The following is a 25,435-nucleotide window of genomic DNA, read 5'->3' on the forward strand; positions in this document are numbered from 1 at the left end:
ATGTCTTGCTATATTGATATATTGGTTGATTTGAAAGAATTTCAGTATAGGAATACAAGACTTCACAGCTTGATACTATATCATATGTGGAATTTCCCCCTTACATTATATAGGGAAGACTTTTAAAAACTTTATTGTGGATATTTTCAAACCTGCAAGAAGTAAAGAGAGTAGTACAATGAACCCCTTTGTACTTATCATACAGCTCCAGTGGTTCATTTTCTGGAATATGGAAGTCTTAAGCTGTGTTGTTCTCTGGTTAAAATATTGCTTACTGAGATAATTGTGTCTTTCTAGATTTCAGATGCAGAACTTCAGGAAGTTGTAAAAGTAGGCCAAGCAAGTGAAATTGCACGTCAAACTGCCGAGGAATCTGGCATAACAAACTCTGCTTCGAGTACTCTTTTGTCTGAGTACAACGTCACCAACAACAGCATTGCTCTTAGAACGCCACGAACACCAGCTTCCCAGGACAGAATTCTGCAGGTAAGCTGTCATAGTGGAATGAGCCTTTCACTTTATTGTCCTTAAAAGTATTACGAAAGAGAGCACGAAGTGGTTTGGTTTTGTTTCTTTTAGTGTAGACAGTTTGAAACTGAGTCCCCAGCGCATAGGTCCTAGAGATTTCTGTAGTAGGGAAGCTAAATCAGCAGATTCAGTAATTAGGTGGTTTCTTTTCTACACTTATTAATTCATAGTTTTTTTTGAAGCCAGCCCTTCTGCTTTCATTAGTCTTTAGTACCTGTCAGTAAAGCATAGCGTTTAAAAATTTCACGTTGCCTAGCAATCCTGGACAGAAATCAGACATGTAGTCAGTAATTTTTAAAACTTCCTTGCATTTCCGTACGTAGCTCGGCATAGGCTGTCATCAGTCCTGCTTCCCACCTTCTCCTTTACACTCGGGGGGTACACTCTGTTCCTAGTGTGTCTGCATGCTGGAGGATAGCCAAACCTAAGAAAATGCTGTTGAGTCCCTTAGCAGCCTCACGTCTCGTTTCCTCTTCTCTGATAGTTAGGATATAATTTTAAGGTCTTGATTCAGGAGTCAAATAATCCTGTAAGGTTTAGTAAGAAAAACAATCGTGCCCCTCATCACTTGCTCTCTAGAAGCACCACTTACAGCTCTTTGTTTTTATCCTTATTGCTAAGATACTTGTTGCATGTTTGTTGATTTTTTTCAGTTGTAGGCATTATTCCACCTAGAATTTGAATATTTGGCTCTCTCACACACTCTGCCTCTATCATGCATTATGCTCTTTCCATTTCCCCATCTTCCATTATAGTATATATATCAAACTTCCATTATAGTTTGGTTAGCTCCATATTCATGATTTACTTTATGACTGTAAACCGTATTCATTGCTGAGCCACAAAGTACCTTATAATTACTTGATTCTACAGTATTTTGTTTGTCTTTGAGTTAATACTTGTTTTATCCAGTTGCTAAATTTTCTGATTACTTAGCACTAATTCAACTCTAGACTTAGACTCACTATGTAAATCTCCTGAAATCTGGTCAAATTTTAGGTATTCTCATCTTTTTGAAGAAGTCTTTCCCAGAACTTCTGAATGTTCTAGTCTGGACTGATTACTCTTTAGATCTTGTTTATAGCAAGAAACTTGTTTACAGCAAGTAGTTGTTTACGTCTTTTGGTGTCTCTTCACTGTCACCCTGGAAAGTCCCTTGGATCACCTCTTTCTTTGTTTACTTCCTTGTTAGTGAAGCGGGTCTTTCAGTAGCTTTCTAAGGAAGGGTTCATGGGAGATGGAATTTTTAAGACATTGTATATCTGTAAATTACTGTCTACCCTCTTATTTGATTAATAGTATAACTGGGTATAGAATTCCAAGTTGAAATTGTTTTTGTTCAGTTTTTTTTTTAATTTTTATTATTATTTTTTGTTAAGATTATGATAGATTACAACCTTGTGAGATTTCAGTTGTACATTATGTTATGGGTACACCACTTCACCCTTTGTGCCCTCCCCCCACTCCCCCTTTTCCGTGGTAACCACTGATCAGTTCTCCTTGTCTATATGTTAACTTCCACCTATAAGTGGAGTCATATAGAGTTCGTCTTTCTCTGTCTGGCTTATTTCGCTTAACATAATACCCTCAAGGTCCATCCATGTTGATGCGAATGGAACAATTTGGTCGTTTTTTTATGGCTGAGTAGTATTTCCATTGTGTATATATACCATATCTTCTTTATCCAGTCATCAGTTTCTGGGCATTTAGGTTGGTTCCACGTCTTGGCTATTGTAAATAATGCTGCGATGAACATAGGGGTGCATGGGACTCTTGGGATTGCTGATTTCAGGTTCTTAGGATAGATAGCCAGGAGTGGGATGGCTGGGTCATAGGGTATTTCTATTTTTAACTTTTTGAGATATCTCCATACTGTTTTCCATAGTGGCACTAGTTTGCATTCCCACCAACAGTGTATGAGGGTTCTTTTTTCTCCACAACCTCTCCAACATTTGTCACTCTTGGTTTTGGATATTTTTGCCAATCTAATGGGTGTAAGGTGGTATCTTAGTGTAGTTTTGATTTGCATTTCCCTGATGATTAGTGATGATGAGCATCTTTCATGTGTCTATTGGCCATACTTATATCTTCTTTGGAGAAATGTCTGTTCATGTCCTCTGCCCATTTTTTGATCGGATTGTTTGTTTTTTTGTTGTTAAGCTGTGTGAGTTCTTTGTATATTATGGAGATTAATCCTTTGTTGGATAAGTAGCTTGTAAATATTTTTTCCCAATTAGTGGGCTGTTTTTTTGTTTCAATGCTGTTTTCCCTTGCCTTGAAGAAACTCTTTAGTCTGATGAAGTCCCATTTGTTTATTCTTTCTATTGTTTCCCTCATCTGAGGAGTTATGGTGTCCAAAAAGATTCTTTTGAAACTGATGTCAAAGAGTGTACTGCCTATATTCTCTTCTAGAAGACTTATTGTTTCAGGCCTAATCTTTAGGTCTTTGATCCATTTTGAGTTTATTTTTGTGAATGGTGAAAAAGAATGGTCAATTTTCATTCTTTTACATGTGGCTGCCCAGTTTTCCCAGCACCATTTGTTGAAGAGACTTTCTTTTCTCCATTGTAGGCCTTCAACTCCTTTGTCAAAGATTAGCTGTCCATAGATGTGTGGTTTTATCTCTAGGCTTTCAATTCTGTTCCATTGATCTGTGCCCCTGTTTTTGTACCAGTACCATGCTGTTTTGATCACTGTAGCTTTGTAGTATGTTTTGAAATCGGGGATTGTGATGCCTCCGGCTTTGTTTTTCTTACTCAGAATTGCTTTAGCAATTCGCGGTCTTTTGTTGCCCCATATGAATTTTAGGATTCTTTGTTCAATTTCTGTAAAGAATGTCCTTGGGATTCTGATTGGGATAGTGTTGAACCTGTAGATTGCTTTAGGTAGTATGGACATTTTAACTATGTTTATTCTTCCAATCCATGTGCATGGAATGTCTTTCCATCTCTTTATGTCATCGTCAGTTTCTTTCAAGAAAGTCTTGTAGTTTTCATTGTATAAATCTTTCACTTCCTTGGTTAAATTTATCCCAAGGTATTTTATTCTTTTTGTTGCGATTGTGAATGGGATTGAGTTCTTGAGTTCTTTTTCTGTTAGTTCATTGTTAGTGTATAGAAATGCTACTGATTTATGTATGTTCATTTTATACCCTGCAACTTTGCTGTAGCTGTTGATTGTTTCTAATAGTTTTCCTAAGGATTCTTTGGGGTTTTCTATATATAAGATCATGTTGTCTGCAAACAGCGAGAGTTTTACTTCTTCATTGCCTATTTGGATTCCTTTTATTTCTTTTTCCTGCCTAATTGCTCTGGCCAACACCTCCAGTACTATGTTGAATAGGAGTGTTGAAAGTGGGCACCCTTGTCTTGTTCCTGTCCTCAGAGGGATGGCTTTCAGTTTTTGTCCGTTGAGTATGATGTTGGCTGTGGGTTTGTCATATATGGCCTTTATTATGTTGAGGTACTTTCCTTCTATACCCATTTTATTGAGAGTTTTTATCATAAATGGGTGTTGGATCTTGTTGAATGCTTTCTCTGCATCTATTGAGATGATCATGTGGTTTTTGTTTCTCATTTTGTTAATGTAGTGTATCATGTTGATTGACTTGCGGATGTTGAGCCATCCCTGTGTCCCTGGTATAAATCCCACTTGATCATGGTGTATAATCTTTTTGATGTATTCCTGTATTCGGTTTGCCAGAATTTTGTTGAGGATTTTTGCATCTATGTTCATCAGTGATATCGGCCTGTAGTTCTCCTTCTTTGTGTTGTCCTTGTCAGGTTTGGGGATCAGAGTGATGTTGGCTTCATAGAATGTGTTAGGGAGTACTCCATCTTCCTCAATTTTCTGGAATAGTTTGAGAAGGATAGGTATTAAATCTTCTTTGAATGTTTGGTAGAATTCTCCAGAGAAGCCGTCTGGTCCTGGACTCTTATTTTTGGGGAGGTTTTTGATTACTGTTTCTATTTCTTTACTTGTGATTGGCCTATTCAGATTCTCCATTTCTTCCTGGTTCAGTTTGGGAAGGTTGTAAGAGTCTAGGAATTTGTCCATTTCTTCTAGGTTGTTCACTTTGTTGGCATATAGTTTTTCATAGTATTCTCTTATGATCCCTTGTATTTCTTTGGTATCTGTTGTGATTTCTCCTCTCTTGTTCCTAATTTTATTTATTTGAGATTTCTCTCTTCTTTTCTTGGTGAGTCTGGCTAAGGGTTTGTTGATTTTGTTAATTTTTTCGAAGAACCAACTCTTTGTTTCATTGATCCTTTCTACTGTCTTTTTTGTTTCAATATCGTTTGTTTCTGCTCTTATTTTTATTATTTCCCTCCTTCTACTGAGTCTGGGCTTTGTTTGTTCTTCTTTTTCTAATTCTGTTAGGTGTCGTTTGAGGTTGCTTATGTGAGCTTTTTCTTGTTTAGTGAGGTGAGACTGTATTGCAATGAATTTCCCTCTTAGGACTGCCTTTGCTGCATCCCAAATGATTTGGTATGATGTGTTCTCATTTTCATTTGTCTCCAGATAATATTTGATTTATTCTTTAATTTCTTCAGTAATCCATTGTTTGTTCAGTAGTGTGTTGCTTAGTCTCCACATTTTCCCACCTTTCTCTGCTTTATTCTTGTAGTTGATTTCTAGTTTCATAGCATTATGATCAGAAAAGATGCTTGATATTATTTCAACTCTCTTGTATTTATTGATGCTTGCTTTGTTTCCCAAAATATGGTCTATCCTTGAGAATGTTCCATGCGCACTTGAGAAGAATGTGCAACCTGCTGTTTTTGGATGAAGTGTTCTATATATATCTATTAAGTCCATCTGGTCTAACTTTTCATTTAATTCTATAATTTCCTTGTTGATTTTCTGTCTGGATGTTCTATCTGTTGGTGTTAATGGGGTGTTGAGGTCCCCTAATATTATTGTATTGTTGTTGATGTCTTCTTTTAGTTCTGTTAAGAGTTGCTTTACAAATTTTGGTGCTCCTGTGTTGGGTGCATATATATTTACAAGTGTTATGTCTTCTTGGTGGAGAGTCCCTTTTATCATTATATACTGTTCCTCTTTGTCTTTCTTTATCTGTTTTGCTTTGAAGTCTACTTTGTCTGATATTAGTATAGCGACACCTGCTTTCTTTTGTTCATTATAAGCTTGGAGTATTGTCTTCCATCCCTTCACTCTGAGTCTGTGTTTGTCTTTGGGGCTGAGGTGTGTTTCCTGGAGGCAGCATATTGTTGGGTCTTGTTCTTTGATCCATCCTGCCACTCTGTGTCTTTTGATTGGAGAGTTCAGTCCATTTTCATTTAGAGTGATTATTGAAATGTGGGGGCCTACCGCTGCCAAGTTATGTCTTGTTTTCCGGTTCTCTTCAATTTCCTTTGTTTCTCGTCCCATGGTTTAGTCTGTTCTGATGGAGAGCTGCTACTCTCTGTTGTTGTCCTTCTACTTATCTCCTTTGCCCTTGGTTTTGTAACCCCTTTCCTTTTTTTGATTTTTCAGGAATGAGGGTTTTCCTGAGCATTTCTTGAAGAGGAGGTTTTGTGGCAATGAATTCCCTTAATTTTTGTTTATCTGGGAAAGTTTTTATTTCTCCATCGTATTTGAAGGATATTTTTGCTGGGTAGAGAATTCTCGGCTGCAGGTTTTTGTCCTTCAGATTTTTGAATATATCATTCCACTCTCTTCTAGCCTGTAAAGTTTCTGCTGAGAATCTGCTGATAGCCTGATGGGGGTTCCTTTGTAGGTTAATTTCTTCTGCCTGGCTGCCCTTAGTATTCTCTCCTTGTCATTGACTTTTGCTAGCTTCACTACTATATGCCTCAGAGTTGGTCTTCTTACATTGATAAAGTTTGGAGATCTATTGGCTTCTGTCACATGAAGTTCAATCTCTCTCCCCAGGTTTGGGAAGTTCTCAGCCATTATTTCTTTGAATAGGCTTTCTGCCCCCTTCTCCCTCGCTTCTTCCTCTGGTATACCTATAGTCCTTATGTTGCATCTCCTAATTGAGTCAGATAATTCTCGGAGAGTTTCTTCATTTCTTTTTAGTCTTAGTTCTCTCTCCTCCTCTGCCTGCAGCATTTCTATATTCCTATCTTCCAAATTGCTCATTCTTTCCTCCATATTATCGGCCCTACTGTTCAGTGCGTCTAGATTCTTCTTAATCTCCTCTATTGTGTTCTTCATTTCCAGTATTTCTGTTTGGTTCTTCTTTATAGTATCGAAGTCTTCTGTGACCTAGCTCCTGAACTCGTTGAGTTGTCTATCTGAATTCTCTTTTAACTCATTGAGTTTTTTAATGATGGCTGTTTTGAAGTCATCATCATTTAGGTGATAGGTTTCATTGTCTTTGGGATTTTTTTTCTGTGTATTTGTCATTTTCCTTCTGTTCTGGAGGTTTAATATATTTTTTCATACTGCTTGATGGTGTAGATTTGTGCCTCCGCATAGAGATAGAGTTTAGTTACTGCTTCCACTTGTTTCTACTGGTGTGGTGGGGGGACAGTTGTTTATACTGCTCCAACCAGGAACCCTATCAGCTGTTGCTAACGGCCTGGGCCCCTCCTCGTGGTCACAGTGGTCCTGTGGGGTCCCTCTTCAGCTGTGGGGGCCGTCACAAGGGGGCTTCAGGCTGCTGGTGCCTACTGTTGCAGACCACCTAGACATGCTCCCTCCTTAGGGTCTGCACCGGTGTTATGGGCTTTCCCAGCGGCCAGGGTCAGGATCACTTATATTTGCAGCTCTGTCACTGTCGGCGCCCGCAAAATCTCACTTGTCCACTATGGGTCACAGCAGAGCTACGGGCAGCTTCTGCAGTCTGTGGTTAGCTCACCTAGCTATGCTACCTTTGTCCCAGGGTCTTCCAGCCTTGTGGTTGCCGGGTGGGTGCTCTCTACTAGTGCTGTGCAGAGGCTATCACTGAGGCTGCTGTGAGACTGTAGAGTTTCCCCCTGGGCCGCGGAGCCGGCCACTGGAGCTCCACCCAGCCCCAGTCCTCTCCCAGGAGATCTCCGGGAGCCCTGAGCCCCGCCCAGGTGAAAGCCCGGTCAGTGGGGCTGGTGGTGGCAGCTGGCGGGGTGCCACCCCATTTGGGATTCTCTCTGGGAGCCTCCCGGCATTGTGGATGCTGGGTGGGGCCTCTCCACTAATGGCAGGTAGAGACTTCGCCTGCTGCCCGGACGGAACTCTGGAGTTCCCCCACTGGGCCGCGGATCCGGCCGTTGGAGCTCCATCCAGCCCCAGTCTTCTCCAGGAGATCTCTGGTAGTCCTGAGCCCCTCCCGGGCGATAGCCCGGTCAGTGGGGCCAGTGGCAGCAGCTGGCGGGCCGCCGCCCCGTTTGGGATTCTCTCTGGGAGCCTCCTGGCATTGTGGATACTGGGCGGAGCCTGTCCGCTAATGGTGGGTAGGGTTTTCCCTGCCGCCTCAGGTGTGTAACTCTGGAGCTTCCCTCTGGGCTTAGGTGTAATTGCAGGAGGCTTAGGTAGGGCTCTGGTCACCTTTTTCCACCGTCGCTCCTCTGGTGTGCACTCCCTCCTGCCCTTGGTGTGTGGTGATGTTCTGGGGGCGTCCGCTGGAAGAAAGCTGCTTGCAGGTACTAGGCTGTTCGGGGGTCGGGGTTGGAGAGTTTTCACTTATCTCGACCTCCTCCTGGAGGGAAGTCCATCCGCCTTCCGATGTATAGCAGTGTGGGTCTCTCCGGCATCCTGAGATGCTATATGGATATCCTTTGTTAAGCGATGAATGTCCAATTAGTTGTAGATTCGAAGGGGGAGAGACAAAGAAGACTACTCACGCCATCATCTTGGATCTTCTCCTTTGTTCAGTTTTGAAGGCAGCACTCCAGTGTCTTCTGGCTTCCACTGTTGCTGTTGAGACCTGTGCCCTTCATATTGTTAATAGGAAACCTGGTTTTTTCTTTCTCTGGAAGCTTGTACAGTCTTCTCTTTTTGTCATGTGTGTTTCTTGGTGTTGGTCTGTTTTCAACCACTGTGCTAGGTGCTTCGTGAATCTTTTCATTCTGGAGACTCATGGACTTCAGTTCTGCTAAGTTATTTTGAAATTTTTAAAAACTTTCTCCTTTTCATTGATCTGTTTTCTTTATGAACTTTGAATTTTCTTAGTTATTCCTCTCTGGTTTTTTTGGCCTTAATTTACTTTTTGATTTATTGCTGGGAGATTTTCTGAATTTTATCTTTATTAAGTTTTTAAATTTCTAGTATCATATTTTTAGTTTTTCAGAGCCCTTTTTTAAATGTGTTCAATTTTTTAACATCTCATTCTTAATTAATATCTTCTCTTTTTTCTCTGAGGCTGTTATGATGGTTTGGTTTTGTTTTTATGTGTTTTCTTTCAGCGTAGTCTTCAAGTTTCTCTTGTTTTGTTCTCTTTCGTATTGGGTGTTTTCTCAAATATCTTTTGATCTTTTGCTTTTGACTTTTGGCTATCTAGGGCTGGGGTAGGGCAACTAAAGCTGGCTAGAAGCTCCTTGGGTGTGGTGAGTCTCCTCGACTCCAGACTTTCCTGTAGGCTGAACTGCCTGGGCTGTTTCATTGGGGAATTGTTGATGTCAGTATTTCTAGATCTTTTCTCTTGGGTTTGTTAGATCCTCCAGAGAAGTAGCTTCTCATCTCTTGCCTGGAGTGTGTAAATCTGGGCAGCCTTTTGGGAACCTAGATGGGAAAAAGTGGTTTTGTATTTGGAATAGCAAAAAGAACACACATAGGATTTTGATAATGTGAAATTCAGGGTTCTGTCCACAAATAAAGACATACAGAATAATGGAATAAACCTTGTTCTGGTTAACTTCCTTGTGTCCCAAAACTGAGTGGCTTCAAACGTGTTATTGTGCTCATGGTTTCTGTGGGTCAGGAATTCAGACAGGACATTGAAGGAATGGCTTATCTCTGCCCCATGATATCTAGGGCCTCAGCTAGGAACACTCAGCACTTGGGGGTGACTTGACAGATAGAGGCTGCTGTCATCATCTTTCCATGTTTGCTGTTTGATGCTGGCTGTGGGTTGAGTCCCCACCTGGGAAGGTGGGGTAATCTGTATGTGGCTTCTCCACGTGGCTTGGGCTTTCTCACAGCGTGGTGGCTTCAGAAGTTGAACTTCTCCTGTGATGTCTCAGGGTTCCAACATGAGTGTTGTACTGAGTGTGGTGGGAAGCTACATTTTTTCTAACCTTGCCTGAAGGTCAAGCAGTGCTGCATTCTGCTGGTTACAGGCAAGTCACAAGCCCATGTAGATTCAAGACAAGGGGACAAATACCCCATCCCTTGATGGAAGAATGTCACAGTTGAATTATAAGACGAGCATTTGAGATGAGAGATATGTTTGTGACTATTTTTGGAAAATAATGGTGTTTCAAAGGCCGTGAGTTGGGGATTGAGGGATTGCAGGTGCAGTGATAGTAATGAGTGCAGGGTTATAGTGGAGGGACTAAAGGGAGCACAGTCCGTCCTTCCCGAAGAGGGCAGGCAAGTGTTCAGAAAGCAACCTTCTGTTATGAGTTTTCTTGGACGTGGATAGGCCCGTTGGTAGTGTCTTAACTTCCTAGTGGAAGAAACTGAGTCTCCGAGAGGCTAATGAAGATTAGATAAAGATTAGTGATAAAGCTAGACCAAAGCATGGGTGTTGTGACGTTTAGCCTAAGCTCACATTGAGAAATTTGAGTTCTTAGTTATTTATAGTTTTTAGTTACTATATATATAATATATATATTCTCTTTTTTTTTTTACTGAGTTCATAGTAGTTTACATCAATGTGAGATTTCAGTTGTACGTTACTTCTTGACTGTCACCACATAAGTGCTCCCCTTCACCTCGTGTGCCCACCTCACATCCCCCTTCCCCTGCTAACCACTGAACTGTTCTCCTTGTCCATGTGCTTGTTTGTATTCCACATATGAGTGAAATCATCTGGTGTTTGTCTTTCTCAGTCTGGCTCACTTTGCTTAGCACAATTCCCTCTGGGTCCTTCCATGTTGTTGCAAATGGGATGATTTTGTCTTTTCTTATGGCTGAGTAGTATTCCATTGTGTGTGTGTCTTCTTTATCCCATCATCAGTCGATGGGCACTTGGGTTGTTTCCATGTCTTGGCTATTGTGAATAGTGCTGCAATGAACATAGGGGTGCATATGCTACTTTGGATTGTTGATTTCAAGTTGTTTGGGTAGATACCCAGTAGTGGGATAGCTGGGTCATATGATACTTCTATTTTTAGCTTTTTGAGGAATCTCCCTACTGTTTTTCATAGTGGCTGAACCAGTTTGCATTCCCACCAGCAGTGTATGAGGGTTCCCTTTTTTCCACACCCTCTCCAGCATTTGTTATTTTTAGTCTTAGTGATTACAGCCATTATAAACGGGTGTAAGGTGGTATCTTAGTGTAGTTTTGATTGCATTTCCCTGATGATTGGTGATGTTGAACATCTTTTCATGTGTTTATTGGCCATCTGTATATCTTCTTTGAAAAAATGTCTGCTCATATCCTCTGCCCGTTTTTTGATCGGGCTGTTTGTTTCTTTATTGTTCAGTTGTGTGAGTTCCTTATACATTATGAAGATTAACCCCTTGTCAGATATATGTAATGTGCAAATATTTTCTCCCAATTAGTGGGTTGTCTCTTTGTTTTTTTTCTTCTTCTCCCCAAAGCCCCCCAGTACATAGTTGTATATTCTAGTGGTTGGTCCTTCTGGTTGTACTATGTTGGACGCCGCCTCAGTGTGGCTTGATGAGCAGTGCCATGTCTGCACCCAGGATCCGAACCGGCAAAACCCTGGGCTGCCGAAGCAGGGCATGCAAACTTAACCACTTGGCCACAGGGCCGGCCCCTGTCTCTTTGTTTTGATCCCAGTTTCTTGTGCCTTGCAGAAGCTCTTTAGTCAGATGAAGTCCCACCTGTTTATTTTTTCTTTTGTTTCCCTTGTCTGAGAAGACATGATATTCGAAAAGATCCTTTTAAGTTCGAAGTCAAAGAGTGTATTACCTGTATTATCTTCTGGGAGTTTTATGGTTTCAGGACTTATCTTCAAGTCTTTGATCCATTTTGAGTTATATATATATATTCTTAGTTAATTCTTAGTTATTATGGGAGAAGCTTTCCTTTGGGTAATGGTAATTTCATATGTGAGGGCACAAAAGCATTTCCTGATATATAAAACTGTATTCTAAAACTCCTGACGTGCTGTTAGGTTGACAGAAGGAATGGAAATATTGAATTTGGCCATGGCCTAGTCATTTTCTTTCTTGATTTTCATTGTTAAAATGTCTAAGAATTCTGCCTGCTTCAAGGTTTGTACAGCAGTACCAGAAGAGAGGATTCTGCTGTACTGTCTGAACCATTAAAACACGCCTCTTTCCCTTCTTGTTAATCAGGAAGCGCAGAACCTCATGGCTCTGACCAATGTGGACACCCCATTAAAAGGTGGACTGAATACCCCTCTGCACGAGAGTGACTTCTCAGGTGTGACTCCACAGCGGCAGGTTGTACAGACTCCAAATACAGTTCTTTCTACCCCATTCAGGTATTATTAATAAACAAATGTTTTCTGTTTTAGAAAAACTTGAATCCGAGGATTTGGACAACATCCTTGCTTTAGTAATGTTGACAGAGAATGGAAATAAGTGATCAACTTGCGTTTTTGATTTCTCCTCACTCGTAGTAGTAAATAACATAATAGTGTCCAGGAAATGGTTAAATACTCTATGGAGCTTTCTTCCTTTTTCAGTTTCTGATGCTTATCACCTTGTTTCTGGATACTTTTTATCTGATTTAAAAGAGCAGGTCAATCCATTGTTATTGATCCTTTGGTGAATTTTATAAAAATTGTAATCCTTTTTATGCATGTGTGACTATTGCTTTTCCCCCAACATTTTATTATGGAAATTTCTAACATTCAGAGAGTTTGAAAGAATGGTAAAGCAAACATCCGTATAGCCACCACCTAAATTCTACAGTTGTTAACATATTACTGTGTTTGCTTTATCGTGTATCTATCTGTCAATCCATCTTATTTTTTAATGCGTTTCAAAGTAAGTTGCAGGTATCAGTCCATTTCATCAGTAAACACTTCCTTCTGCATATCGTTACCTAGAGTTCAGAGTTCATTATTTGTTTACAATTCTTTTGTTTTAAGCTATTGCTTTTTGAAGAAGAATTTTTAAGATACAAACATTATAGTGGCAAGTTGTATTAAAATTGAATTTGAGTTTTTAAGGGTTGGAAATATTTGGGCTTTACTTTTAATTTTAAACGTTAGGATATGTCCTCCTGCTGGTTGTGTAGTATAGGAAGCATCTCAGACTGTTACAGCTGTACATGACAGCAGGATCAAGAAGCCTTGGCAGCCAAATCCTTACATTTCACACTTCTTGCAAGGCTTGTAAGAAAGCCTAGTCCCTTTTTTCCTGTGTGTGTCTTATCTCTCAACTAGACTGTAAGCTCCTTGTGGGCAGGGACCGTGTCTTATAGGACAAAACCTCACCTCTTTGGAACAGCTCTCTGGCAGCACCATCTGTCTGAACACAGCCAAGATACAGGAAGTAAGCAAACAAAGGCTTTGAACAATTAAAATATAAGTTGCAAAGTCTATGGACTTTATTCATGGGAGAGTCTCTTAGTCCTCACTCCTAACTATTCATATTTAGATGTGATTCTAAAAGCCTAGTGTTTAGTTTCCAAACAGAATGTAAAGAGAGAAACTACTTAGAATATGGACACTGATGATAACGTGATAATGACATGATAGCCAACAGCTAGAGGCAGGGAGGAAACAAATGATAAGATGAAGATGCTGAACTCAGAGTTATTTTGGGTCTTTGAGCTTGGTGGCTCACCTCTCTGCCCACTCTGTGTTCTTTTCCTCCTTAGTGTGTCACAAAAAGGTTGAAATGATGTTTGGTGGACTTAATTTAGAAAGGCAAGAAAATGTCAAATGTAGTAACTTTATTTGAAGTCATTAAAGTGAAAATACTGTGTGTAAATACTAAGCTAGCTGGTAAACCTTTATTTTAACCTTATTAAAACCAGGTAGGGAAACAGAATTTCTGGAGTCTTTATTTCTTTATTTTCTGCATTCCTTGTTAAATAATTTATGGGAAAAACATTTGAAAGCACAATCTAGATAAAAATGGCACTTTTATTAGTTGGAGTTTCTGTCTTCCAGGACTCCTTCTCATGGATCCGAAGGGCTGACTCCTCGGAGTGGAACGACTCCCAAACCAGTTATTAACTCCACCCCGGGTAGAACTCCTCTTCGAGACAAGTTGAACATTAATCCTGAGGATGGAATGGCAGACTACAGTGATCCCTCTTATGTGAAGCAGATGGTACACGTCACTTCTCTTCTAAAACTTAAAAAAAAAAAAGTTTTGTACCTCACGGGTGCTGAATTAAGATCTTCCATCTTGTCAGTGCATATTATATATACCTTGGGAATCTGTATACCTGTGGACACCAGAAAAGGAAAATGATTTGCAGGACTTGAGAAGGGGAACCTTTTGGTCTCATAAGCCTACTTTTTTCTGATTTTTAATATTTTTGTGAATATTGATTATGCTGATGGTAATGCACCTTGTATCTCTTGGGATTTTAATTTTATCGTTTACTAATTAATACTTTCTTGAATTTTTTTTTTCTATTTCTGTGAAATAAATTTTGGGTTTCGAATGCCTCATAAATTAGATTTTGAGCCTTGATTCCTCTTTGCTCTGTACTTTCAGGACAGTCTAGATCTCAAAGCCAAGTTAATTTGATGTTTATTGCTGACCTTAACAAAATTTTCTTTTGTATGTTTTGCAAGGTGATGCAGAAAGCTAATTATAAAAGTTGAGTTTTGCTTCTGCCCATGTTATTGCTTTTATTATGTTACTATTGGGCTTTATTATCTGATGCCACAGGAAATCATTGTGGGATTTGTTTCTTTTTAATGAGTTCCAATGATGTTGGCCTGTTTTCAGTTTACAAATTAATTCTAACTTCACATATAGATTTGATTAGTTTAGAATGTTTTTTTAATGCCCAAATTGCTACCAACTAATGCCAGCTCTGCATGGCTACATAAGAATTAAACAAAAGATCAAATGTGTGCAAAGCATGAATCTGGACACTTTAGGGGATCTAAAGTTGAGTAAAGATGTCTTTTGTCTTGAAGAAGTTTATGTTCTAGAGAAATTGGCAGTACTAGACCAAGTCCAAAAATAATTGTAAGATAAGATCAAAATAAGTCATGTGAGTAAAATCAACATGCTTAGGGTGGCCAAAGAAAGAAAATCCCATTTGTTGGGTGGATACTGGGAAAGCCTTCATTGAGGAGATATGCTCAGAAGAGGGTCAGGCTATCCCAGGTGGAGGCCATAATGTGAATGAGTGTGAGGCATGTTTTGGAGGTAGCAACTCCTCACCCCTGGCATACATGTAATGGAGCAGTGGGGAATAAGACTAGAAAGGTGAGCTGAGGATGTATTGGGGAAAACTTCGGGTACTGGGCAGTTTCCTTTGGGAACTATGGACTGTTTTCTTTGTCTTGCCTATCATCTAGTATTTCCATTAAAAATAAACACACACACACATTCAGGCATCTTTACAGTTTAGGTTTTGTTAGTCCAAGGACAAATTGACTTTTGAACTTGTTTTTTTCATTTGCTGTTAAATGTCAGTGTCAAAAATGTTTTCCTTAAATGGGGATCCTGAAGAACTTTTTTCTGCCCCTCAGAGGTAATGCCAAAGCTGTTTATTAGAATATCCAGAGTAACTTCATTGATCACAAAACAGAGTTTTTGTTTGGTCTTAATGTAGGGAAGAAATAGAGATAGAAATTAAACAAAAAACTTGTCTCAGCTCTGAAGTTAGAGATCATTTTTCTAGAATTAAAATTAGGCTAAGTGTTTTTTGGAAACTCCTGTAGAATATTGGTTGAACTTAGTGTGTGTGAATTGAGAAGGACCAATTCTTTTCCACAGGAAAGAGAGTCTCGTGAACACCTCCGTTTAGGGTTGTTGGGCCTTCCTGCTCCTAAGAATGACTTTGAAATTGTTCTACCAGAAAATGCTGAGAAGGAGCTGGAAGATCGTGAAATAGATGATACTTACATTGAAGATGCTGCTGATGTAGATGCACGAAAGCAGGTGGGTATTGTGCTAGAAAGGGAGTGCGGGTTTGCCAAATGTGTCAGTCAGCTGAAAGAATGAAGAATGGCTGTTAAATATCTCAAGATCACTACTTAGAAGTTTTTGATATTTAAAAAAATTACCCTAAAATAAACTACTTATGCTGTAATAAATACTCATGTATTTAAAAATATATTCGGGATATCTTGATAAGCTTTTTTTTTTTTTTTGGTGAGGAAGATTTACTCCAAGCTGACATTTATTGCCAATCGTCCTTTTTTTGCTTGAGGAAGATTAACCCTGAGCTAACATCCATGCCAGTCTTCCTCTATTTGGTATGTGGGTCGCTGCCACGACATGGCTTGATGAGTGGTATAGGTCCATGCCTGAGATCCAAACCCTTGAACCTGGGCCACTGAAGCAGAGTGTGCTGGACTTAACCACTATGCCATGGGGCCGGCCCTTGATAGGCATTCTTAAAATCTATATGTATAAAGCAATTTAAATACCCTCTGTCAAATTTATTAAGCTTCTTTGAAGTATACATAAGTAGTCTTTTAGACATTGTGTTTCACCCTAGCCAGGAAAAGATGTTATTGATGAGTCTTGAAAACACATACATCTTGGATTGGTTGAGTAAATGGTTTTGGCTTAGTGTAAAGTAATAAAAAATGTATATTTGTAGATTTAGAGAGAGTTCGTCATAGTATCAGTAACACCTTGTACTAATATATCTTATAGTTAATTACTTTCTCATTTGCACATAACAACTGGGTGATGTAAACAGTATAGGTATTAGCTTCATTTTAGAAATGAGGAAACAGGCTTAGGTGAATTAAGTTAATTTTCCCAGGTCTCATGGCTGGAAGGTGGTGAATCTTGAACTGAGAACTGAGATAGTATGACCCCTTTCAGTAATTCTTGCTGCAGTCTGTTTCAGGATCATTTTAGAAATGGAATAATTTCATGGGATTGTAGTGAGAATGGCATCAACGGCCATCATATTTTAGAGGGAAATCATGTGAATGTGCTTTTTGGTGGGGAATATAGGATAATACTTTTTGTGTTCTCTTAGCTACTTTGAGTTACACTTACTCTCAGCAGTGGTGTGAAATTCTAATCTGTTACCCCACATTATTCAAGAAATTTAATTTAAGAATCAAGAAACACATTCATTGGCTGGCTTTTTAAATTAAAAATCAGTAGCTTTTGGGGTGGTAAGGTTGGTATTGCAGGAGGAATAATTAAGCGTTCCCTCTAGGTTTAGGATTCTGATTGAGACAGGAAGAGAATGATGATCTGATGGGTGGAGCCATGTAAATTTGGAGAACGCGCTAGTCGACATTGAAAGTTCTTAGTTTGTATTGTAATGAGAGAATGAATATACACTGATGAGTTTCTGTTGCCTTCTATTGCCTTACTGCAACCTTACACAGAGTTCTACAGCTTTAGCTCCTGAACATAGATGTTCTTGTAGACTAAAGTGTTTTCAGCTTTATTGAAATGTGTCAAATACTGTATAGCTGCAGTAATGGATATAAAAATAATTTTTTAGGCCATACGAGAAGCAGAACGTGTAAAGGAAATGAAACGAATGCACAAAGCTGTCCAGAAAGATCTGCCAAGACCATCAGAAGTAAGTGTTAGAATTTCTGGTTTAGGATGTTTTAAGTTTCTTTTTCTGCGATTGATACTTTTTATAATATTCGTACTGTCTGTAAAACAAAATTTCATCTACTTTCTAGAATATAGTAAAGCAATTCCCAGATCTAATCTTTTAAATATTTCACTGGTACAAATGAGAATTTAGAAGGAAAAAAAAGAATTCATTTTGAAAGTGTAAAACTGCTATTTAATTCATGCCTAGCACGAGTAATCACATGAGTATGTTGCAGTGATATGTTTGGTAATTGTTTTTGTTTTAAACTTTTAGGTAAATGAAACTATTCTAAGACCCTTAAATGTAGAACCACCTCTAACAGATTTACAGAAAAGTGAAGAACTAATCAAAAAAGAAATGATTACAATGCTTCATTATGACCTTCTGCATCACCCTTATGAACCATCTGGAAATAAAAAAGGAAAAACTGTAGGATTTGGTACAAATAATTCGGAGCACATTGCTTATCTGGAACATAACCCTTATGAAAAGTTCTCCAAAGAAGAACTGAAAAAGGTATGATTGAGCGGGAATGTTTCTGTCTTGAGATTTAATATTTCCGTGTGTCATAGGCAAGTGTTAGCTTATTTTCCCATATTGATATTCATAGGTAAGTGAAATACACAGTTAGGAGATAAATGTTTATATGAAGTGTTAGGACTCCACCTCCGTGCCCACGTTCAGTGATAGAGCTTTATCAGGTAAACACTAATGTGGGTGGCAAGATATTTTTGTTTCATAGATGTGTGCCTGATGGACAGTTGCTACACTTGTCATTTTCTGTGTTTAACTTTTGTATTTAGACTAATATGAAAAAACAAGAGTGTATTAAAAATGTTTATAGATTAAACTTTTCACCTGTTTAAAGAAAGGAAATAGTTTTACTGAATTTATTCTCCTCATATGATTTCCCTCTATCCTTTTGGATAAGGAAATAAAGAAACTGTTTCTTATGTAAAGTCTGTTCTACCTTTTCCTTCATATGCAGTTTGTTCTTTCTGCTTTGACGGAACAAACAGCTGTGATTGTGAATAGAAATCTGCACGTTGGTGTGAGAAAATACAGTTGGTTTTGTGGTTGGAAACAGAGTGTTATTAGCTTAAAAGTCTTTTTTCTTTAGTCTTTAGTCCTGAAGGGCAATGATGGATCCATTGATTGGAATGGGTTAATGCACACTTGGGAGAAAGCAAATAAAATTCTTTTTTCTCTTTTCCCTTCTGCTCTTTCCCTCTCTCCCTCTCTTTCTTACTTTCTGTTTTCCTTATTGCATAAGTAATGCACGTTTAATATATTTTTAGAAAATAGAGAAAGGAAGGAAGATTTAGATTTATATTTCAATAATTTGCCTCTGATTTCTGAGTGGCTTGAGTTACTCTTTTTCAGTAAGTGCTGTGGGAAACTGACGTCTGTCAAGTGCCTGTGCTGTGGCAGGCACATTTAATCATTGATCTGGGGTTGAGAATTAAGGCTACGAACTCAATACTTGAACAGTTTCCTCTTTTTAGAGTGAAAATATGAGGGGAAGATGGAATTCAGGAAACATTTTCCTAAATTTATTGTATTATGGAAACCTGAAATAGAGATCACATTGTTGCTTATAGATGTTCTGTAGGGGATAGAGTCTAATAAAACTTTGAAAATAATAATTGTAAGTATTACTTTGGAATTATTTGAAACTGTTAGAAAGTAGTTTAAATATTCTACTGTATTTTATCTGTTTATACTCTTCTTTGTTCCAAAAAGATTTTGAAGCAGCTGTTTACTTAGCAGATTCTTTATGGACAGTTTAAAGGTAACTTAGCTGTACTCTCTCCTAATAATTACACGAGCTGAATTTGTAAATTTTTGCTATGTACAGTTTCAGAATGAAATTTTGAAGGTATTTCTCTTACAATAAAGTATCAGATTTTCATTAACTATGTTAAATTCGTTTGGTTCCATTACTTCCTCTAAGAGGTATTGTTTAAAAGTATCCAATTTTGGGGGCTGGCCCCGTGGCGTAGTGGTTAAGTTTGGCATGCTCCGCTTCAGCAGCCTGGGTTTGTGGCTGCAGATCCTGAGCATGGACCTACACCACTTGTCAGCCGTGCTGTGGTGGTGACCCACATATAAAGTAGAGGGAGATTGGCACAGATGTTAGCTCAGGGCTAATCTATCTCAGCAAAAAAAAAAGTATTCAATTTTTGTCTTCTATAGACAAGATTTTCTGTTTTTTTGTTTAGAGTTTTTGTATGCTGGTCATTTGTCTTGATTTTATATATTTGGGTCTGTTTATTTTCTGATATTACTAGAACAATTGAAAGCTTTTTATAAAGCACAAAAAGTGGTTGTCACTTTTTCATGATCTGTGAAGCAAAGTTCTGGAAAAAGTTCATGTGGTATGCTAACAGAGTCTGTGTGGTCTGATGTTGGGTTAGGCTGTTTATGTATATTGTATCACTTAATCCTAGTAACAAATGTGTCAGGTAGGTATTATCCCCATTTTACGAATGAGAAACTGGCTCAGAGAAGTTAAGCAAGTTCAGACAGCCACATAAGTGGTAAAGCTGTGATTTGAACCCAGGCTCGTCCCACTCCATTCCCCTCATTCTGTCATTCTTAGACTGTTTCTTTAGTAGTGAATGAGACTTGGTCTATGATCCATCATTATTTGCTTCGTGCCCCAAGTCTCATTCTCTGGCAGTGTCAGGGGCATTCCTTCAGATGAGAAAAAAAGGCATGAATCAAAAAAAATGCCTTGTTCCCCTTCATGATCCTGTGAAGTTTGAAGTGTAGGAAGGGAGGGCGGAGTGGAAGGAGCACACACAAGCATTGGTACCGTCTGGCCTGGGCGTGATCCTGTCTTGTCTGCTTACTAGTGATGTGGTCTGGAACCAGTTTAATTTCTCTGAGCCTTAGTTCCATCGCCTTTAAAATGAGGTTAACATTAGCTCCTTTCTAAGATGGTTATGATGTTTGGAGATAATTTAGGTAAAACTTATAAATCCAGTTCCTGGCACATAGTAGATACCTGAGAAATGGTGGCTACTATTATAATGAGTGAAGGCAAAAAAGACTTTTATATTACTGGGGGGATATGTGGATGCTTGGCTTTTCAGATCAGTCTGCATTGCCTACATTTGCTTAGGTATTCTTCCCCCCTTCCAGAAAACAACCAGTGAACCAAAACTCCTTGCTTTTGCCAAAAGGAGGAGGAAAAACTAGTCTTTTAAAGCTCTCTGTCGATGGCAAGTATTTGTAGTACTCAAACTTCCTGAAATTATTATTGTAAACAGGCCCAGGACATTCTGGTGCAGGAGATGGAAGTGGTAAAACAAGGAATGAGCCACGGAGAACTCTCAAGTGAAGCCTATAACCAGGTGTGGGAAGAATGCTACAGTCAAGTTTTGTATCTCCCTGGGCAGAGCCGCTACACACGGGCCAACCTCGCTAGCAAAAAGGACAGAATTGAGTCACTTGAAAAGAGGCTTGAGGTTGGTATTCTTTTAAAATTCTAATTGAAATATACTTTGATTGAAATAATGAACTAGAGTATAATACCATTGAAGACAACTTCAGAAAAACAGACCTGAGGTGATTATTGCCTTTGCAGTTCTTGAGGGAAAACTACACTGAAGTGTTTGATCTTCCTTGGCCTCTTCATTGGTTTTTCAGAATTGCTTGCCTTCCTGATAAAGAGTGCCCTCCAGGTTGACGCCGGGTCAGTCAGAATGTGGGAGCGGGAGCCAAGAAGTTAACACTGGTCACTCAGAACAGTGTAGATCGGTGCGAGAATAGCCTCTTTTCTCTAGGGAGGGATCTCAGTAGTGCCAAGGAGCTTTCTTTCTGTAGCTAAGAGAGCACATTTACAGAACTTTGGTACCGTCTTATTCATCCTGTGATTCCTGTGAGTTCAAGTTACAGAGAGAGTGCCAAGCTGGATTATCTAGACAATGGCTTCCAAGATTTTTCACGTTTATGAAAATGTTGAAATGTACTAAATGTGAGTTTCATGGCATGTGGTTTCTTAATAGAGTCTGCATTTTTTGAATTCCAGAATCTGTGTAGGCATTTTGCCAGTGGCATGTAAATTGTGGTTCATGGGCCACTAGGCTGCCTTGTGGATTCTTAATGGTGGTCTTCAGGGCTGTTTCTGAGGCCAAGATGGGATGGGAAGGAGGAAGGGGTGCTTCAGGCAATCACATGCAGAAAGTGGCCTTAGTTTCCTCTTCTGTGATTACCGGTTTCTCTTTACAAAAAGCAGATTTGAAAATATTTCTATTTAGGGGAAAAAAAATATTAAAATAACTTGGGATGATTGGGGCTGTGTGGAGCTAGGGAAATGAGCAGGAAAAAGCAGTATCTTTTAATTTAAAATTATTGTAAGTCTTAATTTTACCTTTAAGATTACATATATAGGCACCTAGTGGTTAATCTTTTGTCATTTGGGGGAAATGAGCGTTTCTTTCTGAAGTAATTCTCATCTTGGGTGAAATCTCAGCAGTCCCGTGCTGCTGGTCACTCCAGTTGTATGACTCACCTCCAGCAGGGTGTGCTGTTGCTCTGTGTTTTAAATCACAGTTAGAGAAGGTAGGACATCAGTGCTTAAATTTTAAGTTACATTTTCTGTCGTGTAGGCTTCCTTTCTTATAACTGTAGTTAGCAGTGTGGTTCTGATCTAAGGTCAGCGCTGTAATTGATTGGAAAGCCATTTGGAAAGTTTCCTTGTAACATTTATATAGAAATACTTAGGTCTCTCACTTAGTTTGAAAATCTTCTCATTTGAGGTGAGTAAACTCTTTCTGCCTCAAATGGGAAGGACATTTTGTGCTGTTTGAAATATAAAAAAAAGTTTTTCCCTAAATCTCATTTACTTTGTCGAGGCACTAACTTTCATGACAGCAAATAAATGTGTCACAAAGTGAGTGGTGCCGTAAAGTACAGTAATTTTTATTTCTACGTTGAATTGGTCTTGTGAGTTTTGAAGGGAAAAATACAGAAAGAACCACTGCTGTTCTTTTGGAGATTTATTTGGGTCGTTTATGAGCAACCATTAAAAACATGTGGTTCTCTTTGTTCAGTTCAGTACCAGGAACTGAAATCTTCCGTTGAACTATTTTTGTTGAAGGATTGGTGATTTTGGAAGAATATTCATAAAACAGTCTGAAGTAATTTTTCTTTTCTTGACTCCTGGATAACTTACTTTTTTGTTTACCCAACTAGTTACTTTTAAAGAATACGTAATCAAATCCTTTAATTTAGTAAACTATGCTTATTTCAAATGAAAGTTCATTAAATCTTTAAAAAGAAGAAAAGAGACTCAAAAAACCAAATAAACAAATCCCTCATTTTATTTGTATCCATCCCTAATTCAGAACTAGGTTTGTCTTAGCTTATTTTAGTTTTTGAAGATACAATTCTACTGGTTTGAAATACATAAATATTTTATTTCAATTGTGGTAATTCTTTCATCATTTCAGTTGATTGCTAAATTATAAACATTATTCAAAGTTTGTTGTGGGGAAGGAACTCCAGTTGAATTATATAAACTAAATGCTGTACTTGAATTATCCTTTCCACTCTTAGTTTCAGGGAGATAGGCCTTTCTGTGCAAGCACAGTACACCACGACTGCCAGTGTGTTTGATTTTTGCTGCCGTGAACTTGGGAACAGTGAATCTAAGTTATGGCCCTATCACAGTGTATCAAGCAAGATGAAATCCAGCTTTGTCGTGGTTGGTGTCTCCTAAATGGATTAAAAAAATGTGCCCTGAGGTTTATATTGGAGCTAGTCTTTGAGCCGGTACTCATGATTAATATTTGAAACTTAGAACTTAAATGAAAATCCTTAAGATACTCATTTAAAACTAATAGAACCATCTCAGATTTTATGTGGAATGTGGTAGGTGGTACAAGCAGTCTGTTAAATAAATAGAATCAGAACGTAGTCGCAGGTCGAAAGTAAGCGGGAAAGACTTGTGAATTATAACCAAGTCCATGTATTTTATTCTGCTTTGGAGGCAGAATTAATTTTAGAACCTTGCCAGACATTTGTGTGTAAAATAAGGCGGCAGCAGCAATCAGAAATGACAGCTAATATCAGAAAAGGAAAAGTTAGAAAGCATAACATGTTGAGTCCATTTAAATACGGTGGCAGAAAGCCTTGTGCGTTTTAAGAGCTTCTGAGGGCATTATGGGTGTGTAGTAGGAGCTAGAGTGATCGCTGTTTATAGTGATCCCCAAATTAATAAGAAAAGCTTAATTTCTTAGTGTCATGTGTGGTTTTTTTTTTAAAGAGAGATGGCTATAATTGTAGAAAAATTTTCATCAAATGGTTAAAAGTAAAAGAGCTTTAGTACTTATTTAATCCCATGTTCAGTGAGTGTTGCTGAGCATCTGCTGCGTGCCAGCCCCTGCTCTAGGCCCGGGGGATGCAGCAGGAACGGGGCAGACCAGCTCTGCTCCTGTGGACTTCACTTATCTGGAGAATGCTCAGTGTGGAGAACCTCATTTTCTGACGATGCCAGATAAATGAGTCATTACTGTATTTGGGAAGTGCAAATAGAATTTGAAGTGTTCTAATTTGTTTCCACTTTAAGTGGAAATAGGAAATCGTCTGAAGACATAATTATTTTGAGTGAAATAATTTCCAGTAGGTGCAAAAGTGAAATGAGAAGTCTGAATTTAGGCCTGCTATTAAATTTAATAGTATTTGAAATAGTATCTAAACTGCTGTGTTGAGGAAGTTTGGCTGAAAAGTAGATTTTGTCATGTTAGCTTTAAAAATGGAAAGGCTTTCCTTAGAGGTGGAAACTAGGTCCAGAAGTAATACTTCTCCCTGTATTTTACTGGCACAGTCAACTTACTCAAGAAATATTATGTAACATTGACTTCTTGGAAATAAAGTAACTTAAAGAACACAGATAACACATTTAAAATCCTTCTCAGTGTATTTGTAGAACTCTTATGAGGACCCCTGCCTTTACTGAATGGTTATATTTCAGCAAAATTGGCTGCACAATGGATCCCATTTTCTCAGTGATTTTCATTACAAAGTCATATATTTTCACACAGGAAAACATTCCCTTAATGCTTTAAAGAGTGAAAACTTAGGGTAAGGATTAGATTGGTGGGCAGTTCTGGGTGGAGGACTGTATGTGGTAGTGTCTCAGCAAGTTCACGCTTATGTTCCCTTGTGGGTGTGTGTACGGAGAGAGGGTGGCACGGGGTGCAGGAGGGAAGTTGCTCCCAGTACTTTGGAATGCCGTCTTTCTCACATCCTGCTCTCTGCCATGGCCCTTAACGGCACTGACAGGTTTCTTGGTTCTTTCTAGCAAGAACTCTAGAGCTGGACCAGAGATCTCCTCGGTACCACCGTTGTGCTTCTGTCATGCCTCAGCATACTGTTGACTGTTTTCGTGCAGTTTCTGTGTTTCATTTCCTAACTTATGCCGATGTAAAGTGCTCTCGGTATGGCTTTATTGGTACGTTACTTTTCTGGGAGAGGTTTTTAGTAAGGTTTTGCCTTACTGCTTAGCTTCCTTTGCAGGGATGCAGTCTGATGTTTGCTAAGTCTGGTTAGATGCTGACAGTAATCACCTACTTGTACCTGCATCTCATCAGTATAGAGAAGGTTCACCAATAAAACTGAATGCTAGTGAGGAGTGTGGAGAGTACAGGAGAGTCACTCGTGGACTCTTGTTTGCAAACATTTTGGTGGTTGAACCACATCTGTACTACTATAGGATCTTATTGCTGAATGGTGGCCTAGGAAGTGGAGCTGCCGTCAACTCTCTGTTTATTTTGGGTGTCCTTAAACCTGTTTTTCCAGTGGTATAAGGTTATGTTCTGGGCCCCCAAGCAAGAGTTTCAGTGAGGGATGCTCTTAATGTTTCTGAACCTCACTGTAACAGACTTTAACTGAAGACAGTATTAGAGACCCAAGGATAATGTGTTTATTTTGGAATTACTTAAGCTTAGTAACCTTAACAAACTTAGTGAGTTTGAAAGTAACAATTACACTTTTATAAGTCCCATACAGCCCCCTTTTGTAATGACCCGAGGAAACACTTATGGTTCCACTGATTCATCTCCTGGGAACCATCAGTTTTCCATTGGTCTCTGGCCAGTCTTTTTTAGACAGTTTCTCTTGTATGCGTTTAAA

At 38.8% G+C, this 25,435-nt stretch overlaps 1 protein-coding gene across 1 annotated transcript in view; it reads left to right on the forward strand.

Moving 5' to 3' along the window:
* Positions 1 to 25,435, forward strand: part of CDC5L (cell division cycle 5 like) — a 48,220-nt gene that overhangs the window by 14,479 nt on the left and 8,306 nt on the right. Inside the window, exons 8-14 of the mRNA XM_070584751.1 lie at positions 298 to 486; positions 11,902 to 12,050; positions 13,692 to 13,854; positions 15,487 to 15,651; positions 17,189 to 17,269; positions 17,567 to 17,809; positions 20,569 to 20,766. Of these exons, the coding sequence (XP_070440852.1) occupies positions 298 to 486; positions 11,902 to 12,050; positions 13,692 to 13,854; positions 15,487 to 15,651; positions 17,189 to 17,269; positions 17,567 to 17,809; positions 20,569 to 20,766 (1,188 nt within the window). The remainder of the gene's footprint in view (positions 1 to 297; positions 487 to 11,901; positions 12,051 to 13,691; positions 13,855 to 15,486; positions 15,652 to 17,188; positions 17,270 to 17,566; positions 17,810 to 20,568; positions 20,767 to 25,435) is intronic.

Source organism: Equus przewalskii, chromosome 19 (assembly GCF_037783145.1).
Source record: "Equus przewalskii isolate Varuska chromosome 19, EquPr2, whole genome shotgun sequence".
NCBI lineage: Eukaryota > Metazoa > Chordata > Mammalia > Perissodactyla > Equidae > Equus > Equus przewalskii.